Raw genomic sequence first — 17,931 nt, 5'->3', positions numbered from 1 at the left:
CATTAAAGCGCTGGTGTTCCCACAGCTCCTCCTCCATTTCCAGGAGGCACAGGTGATAAAAAAACACACATAAATCTATCCTTGTCATCTCTTGTATGTTCTGATAAAGTTCTGGTGAAGACTAACACGCTTTCACATTTCTGATGATTCCAGGACCGCTGCCACTGCTTGGATAGTGAACTGGTGTCAATACACAATGAGGAAGAGATGCATCAAGTGATGTGTACGAGCTTGTATTCATGCATTGGGTATAATCCGGTACGTTTTTGGATTGGAGCCAAAAGATCAGGGGTAAGCAGTGAATGTCTCATTGTGATTCAGCGACTCAACCTGATGGAGAGGAGAATGTGTCACATGTCATCACTGATCCTCACCTTTGTTCTCCTTAGGATGGGTTCATATACACTAGATGTCTTCCTAATCAACCAGACAATTACCGTGGACGAGAGGGCTGCGTCGAGTCAAATGTGAACGGTAAGGAAGAGTAGATTATATAAAAGTGCCTTTTGAATATGAAAATAAGTCTGTTAAACTGAATAATTCAAAACGGGCCTCATTAAGAACCATTCACACTAAACAGATTAGTTCTTAAACAGCACATAAGAGAGATTTAAGAGAAATTGTCACAGTCGGTTATATGCAGAATCACAAGATTAAAACACTTGTCTGATTTAATAATTACGATGAGATACTGTGAATAAATTTGGAGGTTTAAGCTGGTAGGATCAATGTTTTTATATGAATAAGGATCACATGACTACCTGTCTATGAAAGAGGTTGCTCATAGTGATTACCTAACTCTGCAGCTCCACTGAGCATGTATCCACCACTCTACTGCTTAGTCACAGAACTGCAATTATGTCAACCTGACAGTAATATTCAAATCAGGTAAATGTTCAGGACCCCTAACACTACTGTGTTTCTGCTGATTTCCAAGATGTGAAATTCTTCTTTTTACTATTGGGTGACATTTTCTTGAATGCAAGTTTCCCAAAAACAGAATGGAATCTTATTATAATAATACGTGTATTAAGTATGGCAAGAAAAATCATGAATGAAATACTAAAACTATAACAAATTGGGGCCTTCTATGGTAATTCAGGGGTGTTGATGACACTAATGATCACTTATCATGATCGTCCACTTACTCCTAAACAGGTGACCTTCAACACTTTAAGACTAAAATGTGAATATAATCTACCTTTTCTTTTTTTTTCCAGACTGGGGATGGTGGAACGATAAACTTTGCACAGCGAAGAGGCACTTTATGTGCACATATTTAGTCAGTGACAATGACAGCTGATCAGCTGTGCTGCAGGAAGATAAGAACTTATCATCACTGCTGATGTTCAGCCTTCACATTGCATTGTTTTATTTGTTCACGTAAATCGTGTTCACGTTCCTCCACATGCATTTCTTTTGAATAGAATTACGTGACATCAACCGTCCCCCAACACATTTCGTGATGACAGCGTTCTGTGTGCACTATCCTCTATAAAGAATACATGGAATCATTTTCTATATGTCTATTCCAATCAATAATCCAAAATCCAACAATGAATTGATTCTAATTAATATTAATTTAACAAAAGTTTCTGATTTTGTCAATAGTGGCCTCTAATCTACCAGAATGTGGAAAAGTTCAAATAAAAACACTAATAATAATAATATAGAATATGATTATCCTTTAACGGGGTGAGTGAACACTTTGCAGGACAGTTTTTACAAAAACATGTTTACAAGAAAAACATTTGGGAGTTAAAGTTGATGGATTGGGATTAACAGTAAACAGTGTTGGTGTTTAGTTGAATGTCTGAAAGCCTGCTCTGCCCTCTTGTGGTTGAAATGAGTGGAGCAATTTTTTTATTAGAAGAAGAATAGTTAATCACAAATGTATAAAAAAAACACATTGCATGTTTATTTATTTATTAGGAATAAAATACTGGGCCCAAGGTGTGAAATATGCGTTTGAGAAAGGTTTATAAAATAAATATGACCTTAATGATGATTGACATGTTTTATATTTCAGAAGTGGCATAAAGTGATTCATTATATGATATATAAATAAATAGATAGATGACTCAATGTGCTGTGTGTAGCTGCTGTTTTCAGTTGTTTGGGTTAGTAGTCACATGACTTCCTTTCTACAACAGCAGAGGAAAAGTTCATGAATTGAGATTGCAACATCTTTCTAGAACTGCCTTTATGTGACGTTCAATGCGTTTCTAAAAGTTTGGAAACTACAACTCCAAATCAATTCCACACCAAAAAAAAAAACAAGTTTGAAGAGACTTTGATTCACTTTTCCTGACATGAAGTTAGAAATGAGTTATTAAGAAACTATTGCTTGTTTTTGGCCCTTATTGCAATTTTATTACATTTCTTACCATCTAACCCACAAATGTATTTAAAATGACAATATTTCTTGTCATTTTAAATACATTTTTAAATACAATTTGTGTTTCATCTTTGTAATATAACATGTTTAAATTTAGCACCAGTTCTCAAATTTCCACAACATTATGCTGGTGCACTAAGGTGGTAAACCATGAAACAGTTGATTTGTCCCAGTGATCCTGAACGTGGCACAAGTATCTGATATCGAGCTCATATGTGAAGGACTCACTTCCTCTCTGCTATGCTGCTGTGCTCGGGTCTGAGCAGCTGACCCAGCTGGACTGATCTTTCAGAAGCTTTTAAATATTATAAATTATAAATAAACATTTTTTTCCTGTGAGATTAAAATAACCTGTCTGTGCTGTGGGGATGTATCATCTCCTCCTCCTGCTCGCTCCTCTGCTGTCTCACTGCTCAGGTATGAGAGCTCTTCATCGTTTGTTTGTCTTCAACATGCTGGAGATAAATGCTTATTAATAATAAGAGGGGAATAAATCAGCATGCATTTATTAAACAAACATCTTTTGTTTATACCTTTTTGCTCATTTATCACTGTTTTCACAAACCAAAGAGTGAATCCATTAATAGAATATATCTGATCATTAGTTAATAGTTTAACAACATTTGTGCATGCGTTTTATTATTATTATTATTATTAAAATATGATATTAGTCACAGTCACAGTTTGAATAGTTTCACTTAATTTGACTGATTATACTGACACACTTTTACTGATGGATCATTTTATACTACAGTGTTGCATTAGTACTTTAACTGGAGTAAAGTATCTAAATATTCTTCCAGAGAGGCTGAATATTGAGCCCTATAGGCCCCAGCATGTCAGCTGACTGCGTTATTGCAAAATATCAAAGTATTTGAAAACATTCCCTCAAAGCACTTCCTTTATTCCCAGGGGAAAGTGGGGCTGAAGGTCAGAGTTGAACTCAGTAAACTGGGTTTGTGTCACACTTTGATTTTAAATATGCAGTGTTGGAATGTAGCTTTCACATTTACATTTACTCAGTACTGTACTTCAGTACAATGTTGAAGTACTTGTACTAAACTTGATCATTTCCATCTCATGCTATACTTTATACTTCTGCTCCACCCACTGACGGTGTATTAGGGCCATTATAGGTAAAGAAAGAAATTATCATTTTAATAATAATAATCATAATAATATTCATAATAATAATAATAATAATTATGGAGCCGCAGGAAGGGGTAATATTTTGTGAAAAAAAAAAATTCATTTATTTAAGATAAAAAATAAAAATAAATCAGAAATATGGCAGATTAGTAGATCATAAATTTATAAGGAAAAATACTGGGGTGAAAAACTGTAGTCAAGCCAGTCACCATATGCATTTCTTTGCTATTTTCTTTCTTGTAAAATTCTGACTTTAATCAGAGTTAATCAGCTCCAAAATTATAATTTTTCCAGCTTCAATTGCAGCAACACGTCACCGTACCGCTACGTTCATCTGACAGCTGCAGAGACGTTCCAGAGTAGTATTTTAATAAACAGTTATAAGTAAACTAAATGTGATTTAAAGATGAAACCAGTAGTTCCTAACCTCTGAAAAAGAAAGAAGAGTTTAGTTGGAGAGTGTCTGATGTTTCAGTTTCCATTTAAACTGTTAAAGACTCAAGAAGGTCAAATCATCCAACATTTAACCAAAAGATGAGAACGTTTGTGTATCGTAACTTTGTTTCTTCCTCTTTTGTTTCCCTCCAATCAGCTCGAGACCCTTCGTATTTATGACCCCTAGGTTAGGAACCACTGCACTAAAATACCTGAATGTAAAGTACTTAAAAATAGCTCCACCTCTAGGAGCTACAACATTAACTCTCTATTGATGCATCTGAATGCAACAATCGAGTATTTTTACTTCTGATACATTAAGTATATTTGGCTACTAATACTTTTCCAGGACTTTTACTTGTTAAGTAGTATTCTTGGCACTGTTGCATTGGTACTTTTAAGTATCTGAATACTTCTTCCATGACTGTACATTTGTATTCACTGACATTCTAGGTTTAATCAGGTGAACATGGGACTATTTATACTATTTAACTGTTTTTTTTTGTTTCCAGTTGGTTGAGATTCTTCTCTTAATTCCCAACCAACTGCCTTCATGGAAAAATACCTGCATTATATTTCAGGAGTCTGAATGCCATTAAGTGGCCCCTCCCATTTATGATCAAAGATTTGTCTGAGTCACTGCTGAGGTCCCTGTTTACACTTTCACCTCATTCAGAGAGCTGCTGACTTGTTCACACACAATGGGAGAGTCATTCAAGGCGTTCTAACACTCCTGCCGGCCCGGTTCAGAGCGGGGAAAGTGCTCGGTTGCCGACTACATTCACAAGTACAATAACAACAGCAATAGGTTACAACCCAAAGCTTTAACGCTCCCAGGAGGCCACTCAGTGTCTCACTCGCCGCCCAAAATGTTTAACTAGCAATTACTTATTTCCTTATTTCTAATCGTGGTGTGCAGCATGTAATTAAAGCATGACGCAAGTAACATTTCAGGTATGTGTGTGTGTGCTTAAAGTGACAGTGAGGGACTTTTATCTGGTTCTGAACCAGTCTCAGTTTAGTCCTGATCCTCTATAGACCTCCATCAGTGAACAGACCATCAGAGAGAAGATCGTCTGTTTCAATAAAGTTATTCTTAAAGCTCGTCATCGGAGCCACCGGGTCGGATTCTGGTGAAACCAGATGAAATCATGCAGGTTCACCAGAAACTCCCTCAGACCAGACTCCAGCAGAGACCAGTCCACCGTGGACATACCGCATTCAAATAAGAGGTTTTCTAAAGGGACACTACCACTTTAATCCACAGGGACCGCCAAAACCAACACGAAATGAAAGTTCCTCGCAGTAGCTTTAAATGAGCCATTTTGTCTTTCTAGCGCAGCATTTCAGAGAATTTAAAAACCTTTGATAATAACATGACCAATGTGTAAAGTCTGACTTATTATGATTCATGTTTTCGTAGGAGACTCCTTGGTGCATGGTCCTCCAGAGACGGTCCTGGCGATTGCAGGCGGCGTTGTCATTCTGCCCTGCAGCTTCAACATCACGCCCAGCGGGGACTTTCCGACAGTCGAGTGGTCCAAGGAAGGCCTGGAGCCCAACATGGTTTTCTTGTACCGCGATGGCTGCGAGGTCCCTGAGATGAAGGACCAGGCCTTCTGGTACAGGACCAGCCTCATCTCCAAGGAACTGCAGAACGGAAACATCTCGCTAAGGATCTCTAACGTGCAGCTGACTGATGCTGGAAAGTACCAGTGCATGACGCTGTGGAGCAAAGCCCCCAGGGAGATCACAACGGTGGAGCTCTCTGTGGGTACGTCCAGTCAGTTATTTATGTGCAGTAACGGTTTCGTCTCCTAAAACCTCCATGTTCCTGTCATGGAGGACGGTCCACCTAAGATAGCTGCACCAGGCCTGAAAGTTTGGTCTTAGCCCAATCCTGAAGATTCATTCAAGTCTGAGCCTTTGATTTAGAGAAACCTCCAGTTCCTAAAAGTGAAGCCAAAGCTTCATGTCTTAAAGCTGCATTCTCTCTCCTGTCCATCAGGGGGCGACTCCTCTGGTTGTATAGAAGTCTATGAGAAAATGACTCTACTTCTCTCTTGATTTATTCCCTCAGTAAACATTGTAAACATGAGTTTATGGTCTCAATCTCTAGTTTCAAGTCTTCTTCAATACAGCATGATGTTCATTTAGTAAATGATGCTCCATTTAGAGTCAAACAGACCATAAAGCAGGGGATGCTTTAGGGCGGGGCTACACACTGATTGACAGGTCTCTACCAGAAACCTATACGGCGTCTCTACGTCACTCCTCCTCAGTGCAAATATGATCACTTCCTGTTAATTTGTTGCAAAAAAAACCAAGATGGTGACGGCCAAATTGCTGAACTGGAGACTTCAAAACGGCCGTCCACAAACCAATACGTCCACTTCTTATATACAGACTTTGTACGGTAAAGCATGTGAGGACAGACAACAAGGTGCATTCAAGTGTACCTCGTAAACTCTGAGAAACTCAAGCCGTTGTTGTAACGTACCGGCCTGCCAACTAGCAGATCTTCTTTTAATTGTTAAACATTTTGTTACCAAATGGTGAAATAATTAATTGTCAGTGGGCGAAAATTCTTGATTGACACTTCAGAACCCCTGAAAGCCCTAATAGCAAAATTGCAGGTGACTAAAATATTAAGGCGATTATTTGTCACAAAGGAATTGACCCCCTCTGCGTCTGTCCTCGTCTTTGATACCAGGACGGCAACTACAAGAAGCCGAGACGATGTGTGTGCAAACTGTGTGCAGCTTATTTGCCTTGGCTTGCCTCCAAGAAATCTTGTATTATACTCATTTACAGGTCTGTGTAGGACTTCTTATTACGTAATCTCTGTTGAGCCACTGGTTATTACATATTAAATATGTAATTTAAATGTCACCATATGGCCTTAGATTGGCACATTCCTGTAACATCTCTAGCTTGATACCATTTAGCCTCTTTTTTAATAATAATTAGAGAAAGTAGATGTAGGTTTTTATGAAACGAGACTCCACGGTCTGAACATTTGGATAAATTGAGTCGAATCCTGACCTAAAATATCCAAAGTCAAAGGATTTGGAGGATTGTGACACTATCTATGAGCTGAATGTGAAGATGTCCCCTTGTGCTCTGATGTGATGTGACATTTAACAGATTAAACAATCATTGAGTTCATTCAAATGAAACGTTTATAATCAAAATAACAGTTCGTTGCAGATCTGTATTACACTTGTTCATAAATCGTGTTTACACAGGGCTTGTTTCTTAAGTAAAAGAATATGATTATACAATTACACATTACTTATGTGCCGATTATAGTTATTATCTATTTTTAGATTTGATTAAATGGAAAAGCCCTCCGTACTGTGTGAATAAAAATCATATTGATCTGAGGAGTTTCTGAAGCTAACAATACATTCAAGAGTTTCACCCAAAGCACTCTGTTTAAACAAAGACAATAAAATTCAGGCGTGGTGTGGTAAGTAAATACCTGCCTGTTTCCAACCACCTGACATGAGTCATGAAGTCCTGCATTCACACTTTAATCTTCCGGTGGTTGAAATGATCGGCTTTAATTATCGTACTCCTATCTCATAAACGTTTGATGGAACATTCAAAGGTCACACACTGAGTACGTTTTTTTTTATAGGTGCCGTTTCTGAGCCAAAACTCTCCGTCACCTCAGAGGAGGGTGGAGGCATGACGCTCCAGTGTGACGCCGTGGGCTGGCTGCCGGAGCCTCGGATCTACTTTCTGGACGAGCAGGGAAACAACATCAGTGCCGAAGAAGCAAAAAGAGATCAAGACACCCGCGGATGTTACTCTGTGAGGCGAAGAGTGACTCTCCGGGACGTCACCAAAAGGTTCAACTGTCATGTTCTATCAATGAAGTGGTTGTTATTTTATAGAGCAGAGCCAAAATGATAAAAGAGATGTATCCACACATTAAGATCAATGCACGGTGCACTTTATGTGAAATCAAAGCAAGAGCATTAAGGACTCATCTGGAAGGGGAGGTGAAGAAAATAAACTATCACATTCCAATCTGTCACATTCCACACCTGTGCACACCCTGGTTGTATAAGCTCCACTTCCTGGAGAGTAAGAACTGTGAGGCCTTCAAATGAAAGCTGCTCTTGCACAACACTTTACTTCACTTCGTCTTTAATTCCTCTTGTATAGTTTCTCTTATTGTTAATTATTTATTTAGGCTTATTCCTGTCCTCGTGCTGCATATGAATGTGGGACTGAATGTGGGTCAATTCATTCTGATCTTATCTTATAACAGTTCTGATTTATAAACTGATGTGTTTTCATCACAGGGTCATCTGCAGAGTTCACCAGCCGGAGATCAACCAGACCAGGGAGGCGGAGTTTGTCCGGCAAGGTGACGCTCTCTGAACAATCACCAACACTACACCGATTATCACATCCCGAAGCTGTTAAAAACGCTCATGATTGTCAGATCTTCCTCCTTCCGACGGTCCTTGAACACATCATGTGCAACTACGTGACCAGCAAAACCAAGCTTAAAATTGTGATATTTCATCATTGGCTGTGGGACTGTCCGGTCACCTTTGGCAACAACGTTGGTGCGTCCCCTGCGTGTTTCGTCTTTCCTATCAAAAACATCTACTCATTAAAATCTCACCCAGATTAAACCTTTTGCTTTAACTAGATTCTGTAAAAAACATTAAATTCTGAGCTCCTCAGCAAAACTATGAAGCCATGACTGATTCATCTGAGACCAACAGTCACGTGACAACAATTCAGTGAAACCTTGACTGAACTTCAGGCTGCTGAACACAGAGCAGAGAGGAGAGGAGAGGCTGGAAGTAGAGGTTGTAAAAATGTGAATAGTTTAATATATATATATATATATTTATATACAGTACCAGTCAAAAGTTTGGACACACCTTCTCATTCAACTACTTTGAAGAATGTAAAATATAAAACATATTCTGGTTTGTTGAGCATTTGTTTGTTTACCACATAATTCCATATGTGTTCCTTCATAGTTTGGATGTCTTCAATATTAATCTACAATGTAAGAAAAGATAAAATAAAAATAAAGAAAAACCATTGAATGAGAAGGTGTGTCCAAACCTTTGACTGGTACTGTATATATATATATGCTATATATATATATATATATATATATATATATATATATATATATATATATATATATATAGCATGTTGAGCCTTGATTATTTTCCCAACATTGGTAACACTTGTAGGCACTTGGAGAAATGTTGGATGAATAAAATAAATTATCAATGAAATTCAGCTTGCATGTTTTCCTTTTTTGTGATTTATGGCATTGTAACTGTGTCTCAAAATGTTTCTTTTCATTTCAGAAGTTGGAAGTTGTTACTGCGTTCTAACGGCCATCATCGCTGTTGGGACTGTTTTACTTCTACTAGCTGTATGTGGATTAGCTGTCTTTTTGTGGAAGAAGTGTCAAAAATCTGGTAAGTCACTAAAACTAAGACAAAACTGTATTTGGCAACTTAAGAAAAAAAAACTGCTCACCATGCCTGTTTTTCATGTACTCCATTTCTTTCCATAACATGTCTTCTTTCAGACTAGTGGAAAGAAAACATCCAAAATACACATTTAGATGTTTTATTTTACTACTTTGTCTATTTGCGTCAGTAGATTTCTCCTAAATTCACCAAAAGTTAACATTAGATAATGCCTCATTTGCATATTCAAACTTAAAATTTCAGAAAACTTGTAATGCATAAAAAATCTTCTTAGTGTAAGTAATCATCTGGTGAAGTTTCATAATGATATGTTTTAGTTTTTTTTTTTTACCATATTCACCTGTAGTATCTTCAAAATGTATGTCATTTTACAAAACATATCTTTAAAGGTCGTTTTCTCTAAATGAGTTTTTTCTCAGACTCTGATCCAGATTCATTCCTCTCTATATTCTGCAATTTTTCACAGAGGGGTTTGTTCAGATATCATTCATAGCCTGATTTAAACAACATCTTAGTACTAAAACATGGAGAAAATATATATTTTTAATGGTTGTTGACACTATTTTCTGATTTATGGAGTGATACAATTGATTTGTGTTGTTGTCGTATTCCAAGATCTCAAGTAACTTAACAATAAAAGATTAATGGATATCATGTTAACATATATTGAGATATCGTACACACATTGTCCAAATTGATAATAACAAGCACATACTAACTTCAATTTCTCAGAAAATCTGACTTGATGAGGATTCTGCTTATGGGCATACCCAACCAAACTGATTACTCTATATATATGTGTGTTTTTGTCTTATAGACTATGAAAACATGCTATATTGTGATATATATCGTTATCGTGATATAAGAAGACATATATCGTGATAGAAGATTTCGGCCATATTGTCAAGACCCACTAACGGTGCATTTCTTTCACACAGCTGGGGAACCAAATTCGCCATCATCGCCGTCAAATCAAAGTCCAACCTCTGAAATTGAGTCGCTTCTGCCCGATGCAAAGGCTGAAAACACGAGAAACGCCACCATTGAGAAGCTCACAAAGGAGGTGGCTGACCTCAAGTCACAGCTTCGTGAGAAAGACGATACCATCCGCCAGCTACGGAACGACAATGAAGCCCAGCTGACTGCTGTTGTTTGCCAGAATGACCAGCCAGTGTTTCTCCAAACTCCTGCAGCCACACCCAACAGCAGCCCTCCAACATCTGCCAACTTCCCCCAGAACAGGAGGCCAAAGCCGGGCTTCTTCCGACAGATCAGTCACCCGGCACCCGTCAACCCCATCACCAAAGCCTATCGTAGACACAGCAGCCCGGGTCGTTTTCACTTAGCATCATCGCCCGGTTCCTTTTCAACCATCGGCCGTTCCGTGAGTGACCCTCGCGATTGGCCTGAATCGATCTCCAAGCTTCAGCATCGACATTCCTCAGCGTTTCCATCATCAACAAAGTCTAATAGTCGCTTCCCACTCCTGACAGATGTGACAGAAGAATAAGAGATCTTAATCGCACAACATTTTTAACGTTAGGAATAAAACCAAAATTGGGTGTCCTATTTTACATTCATACGCTGACGGAAGGGGCTACCATGCTAGGTGCTACCGGCCAATCAAGACTCTACCGGCCAATCAAGACTCTACCGGCCAATCAAGACTCTACCGGCCAATCAAGACTATCGCATTCACCACTTTTAAAACAGACTGACAAAAAGTACTTTGTCAGATTTGTAGCTCGCATGCAGTTTGTTTTTAACCCAAACCGCAATCTTTTCCTAAAACTTACAAATTAGTAGGAAAAACAAAAGCAAGAAAAATAACAAAATATCTTTACACAAGATATCTTTTGAACGGTTGGATCAGGGTGCGATTGCTTTCAGTATTGATCCACATTTTTATTTATTTCTCATTGTTTCACCAGCGGTAGAGCTCACTTCTTGTACATTTCTTAAGCTAAAGCACATAATCTACTTTTTTTATTTTTATGTATTTTTTATGTATATATGAGTTTTTAAATGTATGTATAGAATATTTAAATAAATATCTAATTTGAATTTGTGTTTGTTTGGGAAATCTGTCATTATGAAATGACCTCTCTTATGAAATAAATTACTTATTTGTTTCATTTCAGTAACAAGTTGATTTAATACAAAACCGTCCTAGACTAATCCCTGGTGAATGAATTATACATTTATTTATGCTTTCATTTTATTTAATCTAGCAGTCCTGCAGTCAGCTTTGCAAACATTTGATTAGGTCAAATTAATTCTAAAATATGTTGTTTTCTTGATGAAAGAATGACATTACAATCGGTCAGATTGGAGATTTATCTGGTCGTCTTTGCTTCAGTGTTGGTTTGATTTTCATTCTCCAGGAAAAGTGGCAAAAATGTGGACACAATGGAAGAAATTCACACTTATAGTCAACTTGCAACTCCGTAGTTTTTATTATTATATTTGTATTATCTATCGAAATAAATGGTATGTATGCAAGTTTTGTGTTTACAGCAACCAAATCCATGAATGCAGGTTCTAAGTTAAGTCAATTCTTTAATTTGACTGCTTAAATTCAAGGTTGTTTTTTGTGCAACTTGGAGGTAAAGAATAGTTTAAGGTGTTGCACACAAGCAGCTACTTTGACGCCTAACGGAGAGTCAGAGTAGTTGAGGGTTGAGTTTTCTGACAGAGGAAGTGCTGCAATCTTTTTTTTCCGTCACTCTGCGGTGAGGCAGGATGCAGTTAACACCTTTCTGCTTGATGATGTGTGAGTACAAACTCTTTTCTTTTCACTGTGTAGAATATAATCTCTTTTATCAAGTCTGCTGACTATTTGAATTTAAACAATCCCTGATTTCATTTGTGTATTTTCTCGTATCGTTATCTCAATCTCTCTTTTGCTGCCTACCTCTTTTTCATCTCTCTAACCTTTTTATTTTTCGTCCTGCTGTTGTTCTTACATTTCTTTTCCATTTTTATTCCTTTTTTGCGTTTTGGATTATTGTTTTCAAACTTTTTTCTCCTTGTATACTTGTCGTACTTGCATCATTTTTCACACTTTTCCACCACTCTCGTCACACTTTTGTTTCTTGTTGCGCTCTCTCTCTACTTCCTCCTGTCTTCGCTTTTTGTTGACCTTTCATCTTTTTTTTTTTTACTTCCTGATTTTCATATGAATTGGGGTCTTTTGTCATTTCTTTCTGTCCTTTTCTTTTATGAATTTGTTTCTCATTCGCTTTTTTTTCTAATTCTAACCCTCACTCCCCCATTCCGCTCTTTCTCTCTTCCTATTCCTTCTCACTCTCTTCCTTCTTTCCTCCCTTCCTCTCCTCCCCTCCTCAGCCTGTATTCAGGTCGTCCCTGACAGGTCTCAGTTCTTCAAGTACAACACCATCTCTCTGAGCTGCAAGGACCATTTGAACTCCACCGGCCTGAAGGTGAAGAGGAAGACGTCGGATGGCGGCGTCAGAGTCTGCGGCTCCGGCTGGGGCACCAGCTCCTCAGGCTCCACCTGCATCTTACAAAACACTTACCCGTCCGACACTGGGTTGTACTGGTGTGAGTCTGGAGACGGGATCAGGAGCAACAGGATCAACATCACCATCATCGGTACCGCTCTGGAAACAAGTGATGCTGTTTCATGTTCAACTGTATTTCATTTATCAAAATTTCATCTCTGAGTTGTTTTTGAACCACAAAGTAAAGTTTGGGTGATATCAGAAATGGAAATAAAGACTTTAAAATGAGTTTTCTTTTCCCAAAGACAGCACTGTTCTCCTGTTGAGTCCGGCCCTCCCGGTGTCGGAGGGAGCTGCTGTGACTCTGCGATGTCAAGCCGAGATGAGATCCCCAAACCACACGTTTAATTTCCTTAAAGACAACCGCCTCATCAGCAGCAGCGCCACAGGAGAGATGACCATTCAGAGAGCCTCCAAATCTGATGAAGGACTCTACATTTGCATCATCCCTGGATTTGGAAAGTCATACAGCAGCTGGCTGAATGTTGAAGGTGAGATAAACGGTCTACAGTTGCTATTTGACGGAGAAGAAGTCTGTTAAAAGCCAGTTTGTGAAATAGTCATTAGATGCAACCTATTGGTTTTGTGTAAAGGGACACGAATAGTCTGTGTCGCTTAGCATGAAAATAAAGCCAATGGAAAGTCAACTGGGAGCAAATTTAATGAATCCACGTGACTAAGCAACAGTCAGAGCAAGTGACGTACTTTATAATATCCAAAAAGACCACTATGGTGGGCGGAAGGGGAGGTGGATGAGTCCAACAGAAAAGACTTTCAACCAGAAGACCGTCCTAAACCTAACTAAGTAGTAGTAGTCGTTTTTTAACATAATGGCAACATTAAAAGGCCAGATACCTGCGTTTGTTTACAACCACTTTTTAAAGAACAACTTGAAATACTCCACTGGGAGGTGAAAACCTACGAGGACCCTAGAGTCCCGGTTACTGGCACAAACACACAGATGGCTAACATAAACTATAGGCCGACTTAACACGTGAAGATTATAAATGATCAGTGTTATTTTCACTGGCTCTCAGAGTTTCAGCAGCTGTTAATTAGTGGTTGGCTTTTCTAAAATAACTGACGACTGTAATTTTAGACTGTATGGATCAGTAGTAGAGGTATATGTTTGTAGCAGGTGGTTACATGACACATATTGCATTTTTAAGGGTGCAAGAATTGAGATTGGGGGCATTTTGATAGCTTCTCAGCGCAACAAAGCAAAGAGAGGCTCTGATGTCTACCTACACAGAGGGAGTGTGACCTTATTCTCTGCTCAGGCCATATGAGCAGAGAATTAATGAGGATTAATTTACATAGCAACTACTTTGCTATGTAAATTAATCCTCAGAATTTTGTATATTGCTCCTGTGATCATGTGGGCACCTTCTGTGTTAAGATACAACGCTAAAGTGTCTCCCCAAGTGGCAAAATAAGACAAATAGGGATGAGATCACATTAGCTAGATACATAGTTTTCACATTAAGACATCAATGAGGCAAAGTCATAATTGAAAGAAAACATTTCGATATCAATGACTTTAATTATGAATGAGGAAAACACTGAGTTTCTTTTACTTATTGGTTCAGTTTTTCTTCACATTGTCTTTGATCACAGTGGGTAAGAGTTATTTTATCTCCACAGGTTCTCCTCCACCTTCATCTTCAGCTCCACCCACAGCTTCCTGTTCATTCTCTGTCTCCAGACTGATGTGTCACCTGTTGGTGGGAGCCCCTTACCTGCTGTCCACCATCCTACTGGGACTCATATACAGAGACAGGAACAGAGGTAAGCACCCTCCAGCATGTGTCCAAGGGAACGGATTAAATCATGCTATAGCCACAAAACAGTGTCGGTAGGTAGCTATGCTATCAGTTAGCTTGCTTGGTTCCTGAAAACATTTTACGGTTGTTTACTACAAAATCTCTCTAGATTTCAGAGTAAAATTTTGCAAAAACTTTGATTTAAAACTCAAAACTCATGAGAAACAATCAGCTGAAGACACTCCAGTGTCATCTGCATAACGTATCATTTCAGAGCCAGAATTTTCTGTCTGCTGCATTTCTTTGGCCGTATACTCTGGCCCGAATAAATATGGCTGAATACCAGAGCCAGACAAAACTCCTCCATAACATCCACTGCACTCGTATTTTTGGATGCCATTCTCGCTGTTAGAAATCAATGCAGTTTGCAAGACAAGTGAAGCGAGCAACAAAGTCCTTTTTCTGCGACCCCTGGCTACCCAGAGAAATCCAAGCTAAAATAATCAGTACTTTTTTGCAATCTCAACAGATTTTTGGGCAGTTTTCTGGGTCAATATATATATATGCTATATATATATATATAGCACGCACTAAGGTATTTATTGCTTCTATGGACTAGATTTACTGTCAACACTGTCTTGACATCAGGTGAATTTTCCCTTTAATCTGAGTAAAAAACCTTCTGTTTATTTTCACACAAACTCAATCTTTTTCTGTTCACAACAGCTCGGACGGTGGCAGAGAGAAGAGGAAGCAACGATGTCATCATGGAAATAGATGTATAGAACTACAAACAGGTAAAAATGGAAAATAAATTCAGCATTTTTTGGGAGCTGGCACCACTTGATGTCCTAGAGATCCATTTTTACCACCAGCAGTTTTATTATCTGACTATAAATGATATTTGATGTGTTTGTTATGTTTCAAATTCAAGAGTTCTTCAAAGCTGAAGACATCCACCTTACTTTATCTGAACCTCTGACCTTATTTTGACTAAAGTGTTGCTGATAAAGAAAGTAAAGCATGCCCTTGTTGCACTTATCATCTTGTTTAGATGAAAATGTAAATAGATAGACAATAAATACATTTTTTCACTGCTAAGGCTACAAATAACAAAATTCTTGTTTAAAATGCTGCTGCCTGTGAAAAGGAAGTGGAGGTTGTTTGTGGTTTACATTATGCAAACATAATGAGGTGTCAAGTCTTCAGTCCAGCCGTCAATTGTTTGTTTGGAATCTTTCCATTTGACATTTCATATCCATCCAGAATTTACTCAAAACTTGACTCAAAATTGAGTAAATGACACAAATAACTTAAATCTTAAATAGCCTTTTAGTGTTTTATTCTTTTCTTTCATTAGCTGTAATATAAAATGTTACTTTGAATGACAAACAGGAAAAGCTCAGACATCTTAGCACTTAATGTCAGTGGTTTTCCTGTGTAGGTCAGTTGTGGTGAGATAATTCATATTGAAACCAGGTCAGTGTTATTTCTGAGAAGTGGAAACATTGTGCCTCTTTAAAACCCACGCACACGACATGTGTAATGAAAAGATTAAAACTGACAATGTTGTAAAATGATTTTAAATGATTTTTTTTTTTTTTTAGTGTAAGTGCACTAGGAACATATAAACAATGTTTTGGCACTTTTAGATTAATGAATGTTTTTCAAAGAGAGAATGGAAACTTGTGGTTTGGTTGTTGAGTGAAGTTACTCTCTGTTGTGTTCTGTGGCTAAATCTCACAATAAATCTGTCTTTTAAGTTAAATTAAATTTGAACAGAGCATTTTCATAAGCATATACCAGGGTGAAGTGTCTTATTTTGCAAATGACTGAGACCTTGTCTTGTCTGTGTACACACATACAGGTCTTATAATTAATTAAGGGAGGAAACATTGAATTCTTTTAAAAATCAGGTATATGTTCAAGCATATTAACAGTAACAACTATTGTTTAAGCATCAAGAGCACGTTAAAGTTTTAAAATAAAGTTGGAACAAATAAAAAATGAGTACAGTACAATTATATTAATATTATATGAATATATTGCATTATGATTTAGTGCTTGTCAGAACTGATGTTACAAAGAGCTAGACAGGATGGTAACACACACACACACACACACACACACACACACACACACACACACACACACACACACACACACACACACACACACACACACGCACACACACACACACAAAGACAAAGACAACAGAGGATGCATAGACTAACAGTAGGGAGATTATTTTATTAGACAGGTCCTGAGATACCAACTCTACCCCTGAGAAGGTTGGTATGGCATTAATCAAAATCCACACAAATATAAAAATAAAAAAAACAATGAATCACATTCAAACATTTCAGCAGCCAAAATGCCTTTTTTAGATCACATTGTTGGAATCATTATCATATTTATTTCATCAGACAGAAACAGTCCAAAACCCTACATTTCCAGTAAATAACAACAGAGAAAAGCAGTAAATCCTCACATTTTAGAAGCTGGTAGCAGATAATGTTTGACTTCTTTTATTTGTAGGCATGTTTTTTTTTTTTTAAAAAGGGCTCATATCTCTTCATGATGCCACATTTTGTTAGCTGTGACCTTTTTGACTCTTGGACAACCAAATGTAGATAAAAACATTTAGGTCCTCATGAAAGGAAAAGGAGGCCAGAGACACAAACGTTCACATTCAAAGTGTGAAAGAAGACGAGAGAAAGCAGGAAGCTGTGGCCTTTATGACTTCAGGTGTGATAGAATGCATCCAGTCAGCCAGTCAGTCAGTCAGTCAGTCAGTCAGTCAGTCAGTCAGTCAGTCAGTCAGTCAGTCAGTCAGTCAGTCAGCCAGTCAGTCAGTCAGCCAGTCAGTCAGTCAGTATGGCGATAACAACACTGTGCGCCGCTGTTGGTGAGTACTGAACGTGTGTTTTTAACTATTTGCTCTCTGATTTAGATGTAAAAAGTTGACCCTGTTTCTGTTTCTGCATTAAAAAAACTAATCTGTTTATAACCGTATTTAAATATTTCTACACTTGCCAAATATGATCTTTCGCATCTCAAGGAACTAAAAACTAAATAATGACTGAGACCAGAAATGCACACTGTGTGCACACATATAGGTCATATAATATATTAAGGGAGGAAACATTGAATTATATTAAATGTGTTCATAAAAAAAT

The 17,931-nt window shown here is 37.9% G+C and overlaps 2 protein-coding genes across 3 annotated transcripts; both read left to right on the top strand.

The window, feature by feature from the left end:
• Positions 1 to 2,645: 2,645 nt before the first annotated feature.
• Positions 2,646 to 11,499, top strand: LOC129093649 (butyrophilin subfamily 3 member A2-like). 2 transcript variants are annotated; one of them, XM_054601729.1, is made up of 6 exons: positions 2,646 to 2,815; positions 5,406 to 5,756; positions 7,626 to 7,839; positions 8,299 to 8,363; positions 9,340 to 9,450; positions 10,404 to 11,499. In XM_054601729.1, exons 1-6 carry the CDS (start codon positions 2,767 to 2,769, stop codon positions 10,973 to 10,975), a joined length of 1,362 nt encoding a protein of 453 aa, XP_054457704.1. In that variant the 5' UTR covers positions 2,646 to 2,766; the 3' UTR covers positions 10,976 to 11,499. The 2 variants fall into 2 exon arrangements, with proteins under 2 accessions (XP_054457704.1, XP_054457703.1); XM_054601728.1 differs by having other exon boundaries at positions 9,337 to 9,450.
• Positions 11,500 to 12,207: 708 nt separating this feature from the next.
• On the top strand, positions 12,208 to 16,527 carry LOC129093699 (V-set and immunoglobulin domain-containing protein 2-like). Its single transcript, XM_054601790.1, has 5 exons — positions 12,208 to 12,238; positions 12,814 to 13,080; positions 13,235 to 13,480; positions 14,634 to 14,777; positions 15,479 to 16,527. The coding sequence occupies exons 1-5, from the start codon at positions 12,208 to 12,210 to the stop codon at positions 15,535 to 15,537; spliced, it is 747 nt and encodes a 248-aa protein (XP_054457765.1). The 3' UTR covers positions 15,538 to 16,527.
• Positions 16,528 to 17,931: the final 1,404 nt, after the last annotated feature.

This window comes from Anoplopoma fimbria, chromosome 7 (genome assembly GCF_027596085.1).
Source record: "Anoplopoma fimbria isolate UVic2021 breed Golden Eagle Sablefish chromosome 7, Afim_UVic_2022, whole genome shotgun sequence".
Classification (NCBI taxonomy): domain Eukaryota; kingdom Metazoa; phylum Chordata; class Actinopteri; order Perciformes; family Anoplopomatidae; genus Anoplopoma; species Anoplopoma fimbria.
This window is presented reverse-complemented; position numbering and strand designations above follow the sequence as displayed.

What these genes read in the sequence shown, in the direction of transcription:
- LOC129093649 (XM_054601728.1), top strand. Translation starts at nt 2,767, where the DNA reads ATGTATCATCTCCTCCTCCTGCTCGCTCCTCTGCTGTCTCACTGCTCA. An exon ending in CTCCGGGACGTCACCAAAAG is followed by an intron (nt 7,840 to 8,298) that starts GTTCAACTGTCA and finishes TTTTCATCACAG; the next exon opens with GGTCATCTGCAGAGTTCACC. An exon ending in GGCGGAGTTTGTCCGGCAAG is followed by an intron (nt 8,364 to 9,336) that starts GTGACGCTCTCT and finishes TTTTCATTTCAG; the next exon opens with AAGTTGGAAGTTGTTACTGC.
- LOC129093699 (XM_054601790.1), top strand. Translation starts at nt 12,208, where the DNA reads ATGCAGTTAACACCTTTCTGCTTGATGATGT. An exon ending in ACCTTTCTGCTTGATGATGT is followed by an intron (nt 12,239 to 12,813) that starts GTGAGTACAAAC and finishes TCCCCTCCTCAG; the next exon opens with CCTGTATTCAGGTCGTCCCT. An exon ending in CAGCTGGCTGAATGTTGAAG is followed by an intron (nt 13,481 to 14,633) that starts GTGAGATAAACG and finishes TTATCTCCACAG; the next exon opens with GTTCTCCTCCACCTTCATCT.